Source organism: Eimeria tenella, genomic scaffold (genome assembly GCF_000499545.2).
Source record: "Eimeria tenella Houghton genomic scaffold, Eth_scaff528, whole genome shotgun sequence".
NCBI classification, from domain to species: domain Eukaryota; phylum Apicomplexa; class Conoidasida; order Eucoccidiorida; family Eimeriidae; genus Eimeria; species Eimeria tenella.
In genome coordinates this window covers 1-6,773 of record NW_013545665.1, presented here as the reverse complement: position 1 = coordinate 6,773, position 6,773 = coordinate 1, and the positions used below count along the sequence as shown (strand labels likewise).

General features: G+C 59.9%; 1 protein-coding gene across 1 annotated transcript; it reads right to left on the bottom strand.

Annotated features, from left to right (window-relative positions):
- Positions 1-231: 231 nt before the first annotated feature.
- ETH_00026075 (uncharacterized protein) lies at positions 232-6,532 on the bottom strand (the record flags this gene model as incomplete). Its single annotated transcript, XM_013380346.1, has 11 exons — positions 232-725; positions 900-1,647; positions 1,995-2,411; positions 2,651-2,774; positions 2,972-3,086; positions 3,471-3,689; positions 3,988-4,085; positions 4,284-4,372; positions 4,742-4,969; positions 6,020-6,092; positions 6,518-6,532. Coding segments are annotated over 11 exons (2,620 nt in total), but the record flags the coding sequence as incomplete, so codon positions are not given.
- Positions 6,533-6,773: the final 241 nt, after the last annotated feature.

Sequence of the window (6,773 nt, the reverse complement as noted above, 5' to 3'; positions counted from 1 at the left end):
ATCCCTGGTTCTACCCAGATGAGGAGTTTCGCAGCAAGAGCAGCAGCAGCAGCAAAAACACCCGATTTCAGGGAAAGATAGGATGGCGCAGCATGCTGCCGCAGCAGCAGCAGCGAGGGGGAGCTAGCAGCGGCCAAGCCAAGCTAGAGAGGCAGGAGACAGCAGCAGCAGAGAGACGCGAAGCAAAGGGACAGCAGCTGGGCCCGGCAGGGACAAAAAGAGCCGTTTTACGGAGGAGACAGAGGCAGCCGCTGCAGCGCTCCCTTGGGCCCTGGGGGCCCGCCAAAGGGCCCCTGCTGCCTTTGCTGCTGCCTTTGCTGCTGCCTTTGCTGCTGCCTTCGCTGCTGCCCCTGCTGCTGCCTGCCCCTGCTGCTGCTGCCGCTGCTGCCGCCGCCGCTGCTGCTGCTGCTGCTGCTGCTGTGCTCCCAGGCCCCCGTCCCACCTGGTGAAAGACGCGGCGGCCAGCAGCAGCAGTCTCCGTGGGCTCTGGGCAAACACTAAGGACCCCCATGGGGCTGCGGTAACTCAAAATGCCCTGGACTTTAACAACTTTTGGAGCTTTTCCAGAGGTTGTGGTGGGGCTGGGGGTTTCCTGGGGGGCCACGAAGTACCAGGTGACCCCGAAGGGGGACACGGGGCGCACCACCTCCAAGCACACCGCCGGCGCTGCTGCTGCTGCTGCTGCTGCTGCGGCCAAAGGCCCTTCTGCTGCCCCGCCGGACGACCTGCAACAACCATACACAATTCACAACCCATGCGAGCCCGCGCCTTTCGGCCGCGCCTCCCGGCATCTGCACTCTGCTGCTGCTGCTGTACACCGCTGCTGCTGCTGCACACTGCTGCACACTGCTGCTGCTGCCGCTGCAGCGGCAGCTGCAGCAGGGGGTGTGGGGGCTCACTCGCCAGGAGCCTCCGAGGATTCCCTGTTTTCCGGAGAATTAGGTTTGGCAGCAGCAGGAACTGAAAGAGAGAATTTCCAGCGGCCGCATGCAAACTGGTTGATGAGTTGGGCGCATGCAGGGTGAGAGGCGAAGAGCTTGCAGGGGCGAAAGTGTTGGCCTTTGATGAATTCCTGCTGCGCAATTTTTTCGTTAACTTCTTTGAGTTCGGGGCAGCAAAGAGTGCTGCTGCTGGCAATGTGCACAGGCCCGCATCCCAGAGTTTCCAGAACGGAGTCTTCGTCATCCAAAAGGACCTTTTCGGGGTTTTTCCGCATTTCGTCCATTAGCTGCTTTTCCAGCTGCTCGTCCAGCTGCTTCCGCTTTTGCTGCAGCGCCAGCACTGCAGCAGCAGTCGGCGGGCAGCGCAGCTCCTTCTTGTAAGCTGCTGCTGCTGCTGCTGCCAGCTTCGAGTCATAGTTGAAGCACTCGTTGCGGGAAGTCGGCGGCAAGTACAGAATCACGCAGGAGCCCAGGCTCTCTGGGGTTTTGCTGCGGGACAGCGAGATCACTGCTGCGTCTTCTGCTGCTGCAGCAGAAGACGCAAACAGCTCCACAAACGGAGACAAACTGTCCCCGTAAATCAACAAAAAGTCCACACCGGGCAGCACCAAAGACAGCGCCGACTGCATCTGGCTCATCTTTCCAAAGCCAAACACGCGGTTGAAAAACAAACACCGGCTCAGCTCCACTCCCCGCTCCGCCAACCCTGCGGCAGCAGCAGCAGCAGCAACAGCAACAGCAGCAGCGGCGAGAATTGCCACGTGCACACGCGCGTGCATACTTCTACGAGCGGGTAAATACGCTGCAGCAGCAGCAGCACCAGCCTGTGCATGCAGCCTCCAGCAGCCTGAACAGCAGCAGTGTGCTGTGGGGGCTCCAAAGGAGGTACAGCAGAACACAGCAGCAAGCCGTAAACAATGTGAGCGGATGCGTGCAGCAGTAGCCTCCCTTTGAGCCACTGCCGCAGCCAGCTAGCCCCTGACTCTGGCAGAGCTGCCATCCGCTGCAGCAGCAGCAGCAGCAGCAACAGCAACAGCAGCAGCAGCAGCTTACAGCTGTAGAGGGCGACAGATCCCTCGTCTGCCTCTTCCGTGTCTTCCTTGTCGACCAGCTTCTCTCCGTCGATGCACTTTTTGACTTTTCCAACCATGAAAGAAGGAGAAAAAGAAGCAGCAAGGAGCGCCTTGAGGAGAATGGGGTCTGACACGAAGTGGCTTTCCACTGCCGCCGCTGCTGCTTGGGGATCGTACGATATTGCCGTCTCCAGCTCGCCCGTTGCCTCGCCTCCAAACCGCTGCGCTTGCTGCTGCTGCTGTTGCTGCTGCTGCTTCGGGTCACCCCGCCGCCACTGCCACTGCTGCTGCAGGACCCCCGCCTTGCCTGCGGCCTGCTGCTGAAGATGTGGAGGGAAAATCCTCCCGTCTTGAAGCAGCTGCAGCAAGAAGCTGAGACGCTTGTACGCCGTGGAGGCTGCAACCAACAGCAGCAGCAGCAGCAGCGGCAGCAGCAGCAGCGGGGGAATTTGAGGACGTGCCTGCAGCCCCGTTGCTTCCAAATCAGGCTATGGCATGTAAAAAGGCTCGGCAAGCGGGCAACAGCAGCAAGCAGCAAGCAGCAAAATGCACACAGGGGGCACGGCCCTTGCTGGGGGCCCCTGGGGGCCCCCTACCACCCAAGTGGGGGGGGCCCGCGCCGCTGCAGCCACCTACAGGCGTCCACCAGCTTCAAGACCCGCTGGCAAAGGTCGCAGCAAAGAAGTGTTGTCTGAATAAGTCGCTTCGGCAGCACTGCGTGCATGCGCCCGAACTCTCGGGCCGCCCTGTTGTACTCCACCTGCGCGCAGCAGCAGCAGCAGCAGAAGCAACAGCCGTACCAGCAACGTGCTCACCGCAACAAATCAACCTGCTGCAATGGCGGCGAGACACAGCTGCGTCTGGACTTGTTCTACCCCACTGCCACTAAGGCTGGCAAAAGCAGCAGCGGCAACAGCATCAGCAGCAACAGCAGCAGCAGCAGCAGGTGCGCCTTACTTTCATGTTCATTTCCAAACGGCGAGAGTGGCTAGACGCCGCCTGGCGAGCCAGCCGCGCGCGCAGCTCCGCAGTGGAGGAGGCGAAGTGCAGCAAGAACTCAACGAAGCAGTTGCTGCAGCAGCAGCAACAGCAGTAGCAAAGGCGAAGCGCCCCGTTTAAGGATAAAAAAGGGACAAGGGGCAGTAAAGAGGCAAACACAAGGAGACAGATGAGCTGCTAACAGACACGGGAGCTGCCAAGCTGCAGCAGCAGCAACGAAGTCGCGCACTGGCGCGCAGCTTTTGCTGCTGCGCTGCAGCAGCGGGGTGAAAGAAAGAGAGCAGCAACGAGAGTGGCGCTAGGCAGTTGGCGCTGAGGTGCGCAGCGCTGGAGTGCAAGTACACCTGGGGGCTGTGGGGTGAGGTGTTCGTACACCGCAGCAGCCGCAAAGGAGCCGCACTCGCGTCTCGCCTGTTGCTGCTGCTTGTGCAGCAGAAAAAGCCGCAGCAGCACTCACCGCAGCATGAGGGGTTCGGAGAAGTGGCCGCCGTCGAAGAGCGCCCTGGACTTGAGCTGGTGCTGCAGCTGCAGCGCAGCCTCCAGGCCCGCAGAAACCTTCGAGTGCCGCTGCAGCAGCATCAAAGCTGGAAAAGCAAACAAGTCCGAACTCGCCAAACAACTCGCCAACACCACCGCGTCCAGAGGACATCCAAAAGCAATTCCCAAAAACACAAGCCTGCAAACACCCACACATCAAAGCTCCTCCCCAACTGCTCCATAAGGGCCTCCTGCTGCGCCCTATTCTCACGCCGCAGCGTCCACGCCAGGGGGCTCAAGGGGGGTCCCGCGGGGCGGGCCCCGCGGGGCCCCAGAGAGGCCCCAAGGGCGCCCCGCGGGGGCCCCCCGGCGGCCCGCGGGAGGCCCCAAGGGGGGACCCCGACGGGGACCCACCGGGGCGCAAAGGCCCTGGGATGGGGCCCCGGGGACCCCGGTAAGTCTGGCCTATTGAAGTGAATTAGTTTACAAAGACTGACTTGCAGAGCCGGACGTCTATAGGCAGCTGCATCATCAAATAGCCCAAACGCGTTATTTCCCCGTTAGCATCCAGAGCGCCCTGTTCCCTTAAACCCGCCTGAAGGCAGCAGGAGACCCTTTGCACGCAACCCTAAACCCTAAACCCTAAACCTCGCAAAAGCCCCGCTTTACGGCAACACGCCCAGTGCTGTTGGCCGCGACGCTCCCTAAAGGGATACAAGTCGGCTGCTGCTGCTGTAAAAGCCGCTGCAGCAGCAGCAACAGCAGCAGCAGCAGCAGGGGCTTCTCGGCTTGCCTGTGCAGCAGTGAGGGCCGAGACAGGAGGCGGCTGTACAGTGAGCAGCAGCAGCTGAGCCGGGGTCAAAGAGCCGGCTCGCATGCTTTCTGCAGCAAACACCAGCAGCAAAAACCCCACAGTCCCCAAAGCTGCATGCACACAGCAGCGCGGCGATGCCACAGCAGCATCCTAGCGCTAGCCTGAACTACTCATGGGGAGGCCCCCTCTTAAAGCTCCTAGGGGCCCCCGAAGGTCTCCCACGCCTCAGGAAACCCCCGGGGGCCCTAAAAGAGCCTTTGGGGGCCCCAGATCGTCTCCAGGGATCCCCAAAAGTCTCCACGGGCCCCAAGAAGGCCTCCAGGGACCCCCAAAGAGCCTCTAGGGGCCCCCCGAGTGCCTCCAGAGGCCCCCAGAAGGCCTCCAGGAGGTTCCCCAGAGAGCCTGAGGGGCCCCCAGTAGGGGGAGGGGCCCCTCACCCTGTATAGTGCTGGGCCTGTCCCTCGGCTGGAGCGGGGGAGCTTCTGTGGGGGAGAGGGCGTGGGCCGCCTTGGCTATGGCGTTGAGGCGCTTGGTGAGGTGGGCCACAGTTATGTAAAGTTTGTCGAGAGGCGCAGTTTGCATTTCGGGAAGGTCAAAGACGCGCAGACACTTGTTGTAAAACGACGACGACACCAGACGCACGCACACCCCAGGAAACACCCGGCCTACACGCCCGCAGCACCCCACCCGCACAAAACCCATCAGGGACCCCTCACCAAGGGGCACTCGGGGGGCCCGCAAGCAAACGGCACTCAAGGGACCCCTAAGCAAAAGGACTCATGGGGGCCCCCTAGCCACAGGGCACTTAGGGGGCCCCTAAGCAAAAGGCACTCAAGAGGCCCCCGAGCAAAGGGGACTTAAGGCAGCCCCTGACCAAAGGGCATTTAGGGGGACCCTAACCAAAGGGCACTCAGGGGGCCCCTAAGCAAAAGGGACTCAAGGGGGCCCCCAAGCAAAAAGCTCTCAACGGGGGTCCCGAAGCAAAAGGAGCTTGAAGGAGTGCCAAAGGGGTGCCACAACCAAAGGAAATCAAAGTGGGCCCAGAAGAGACCCCGAAGCAAAAAGGAATCAGAAAGAGGGGCCCCCGGAGCAAAAGGAGTTCAAGCGGGGTCCCTACAAAAAGGGCACTCTAGAGCGGCCCCGCAGCAAAAGCTACTCACAAGGGACCCCAAAGCAGAAAGCACTCAAAAGGGGTCCCCCAATCAAAAGGGATTCAAAAGGCCCCAATGCAAAAAGGAATCAAAGGAGGACCCCACACCGAATGGCACTCCAAAGAGACCCCCGCTATGTACAAAAATATTCCATATATGCCTGACTGCATTATATTCAACATATTTATACGTGCAGGCTGAAATGCATGAATGCGTTATTATGCATATAAGTACTTCTATACATATATATATATATAAACCCCACGCAAACGGATGAGGCGCGCCAGCACCGCCACTGGGGCCCCCCTAGAGCCTCAGGAATCCCCCTAGGGCCCCAGGGGCCCCCATAGGGTCCCAGGGGGCCCCATTGGTCACCAGCTCATTGCACGCATGATAATATCTTTGTGCATACATATGCCCCAAGAGGCTCCTCATGCATGCAAATGCCCAAAGGGGGCCCCCAGGGCCAATTTGTGCCTTTGGGGCCACCCCGAGGCCCCAAAGGTTCAAAATGAGTTTCCTGAAAAGGGCCAGTGCTGCGGGGGTCCCTGACCAACTGCCCACCTGTGCGGCCGCTGCGCTGCTGTGAAGAAGCGTGGGAAGTCCAGGACTTGACCAGTGCAGAGGCGTGGCGGCGCTGCAGAAACGGCGAAAAAAAACACAAACGGGGATATGAGGAAAACGAGAGAAAAAAGGAGACAAAAAGGGAAAAAAGAGGCTAAACAAGAAAAAGCAGATAAAAGGGAAAAAGAGCAGAAACCAAGCGACGAAATGAGGCAAAAGAGACCGAAATTTAGACAAAAAGGTCCTCCCGCCACCTAGCCAGGAGCAAGTGCTAAAGATTAAGAGCAAAGAGCCTCTAAAATCCCTGCACGGCTCTTCGTGCAAATTCTGGTGGCAGCACAAGGGGCCCCAGGTAGCTGAAGTGCGAGCAGGCACGCTTCTCAGGGTTTAGGGTCCAGCGCCTAAGAATTAGGGTTTAGGGGCTAGGGTTTAGGGGCTCGCGTCTAACGTCTACGGTTTAGGGTTTAAGGGCTAGGGCTAGTGCTTCGGGGGGGTTACCGGGTCGTAAATCATTTGCCTACGGAGGCAAAAGTCAATAACAACTCTGCAGTTCGGCAAAGTCAGAGAACTTTCCGCAATGTTGCTGGCCAAAACCACATGACAAACATTTGGTGGAGGCGCGCTGAAGACTTCAGCCTGTTCCTCCCGGCCTATAGTCGAGTGCAGCACAAAGAGCTTGCAGGCCGGCTGCGCGGGGCTGGGGGTACCGTCGGGGGGCCAAAGGCCCCGGGGGCCCCGGAGGCGCGGTCGCCCT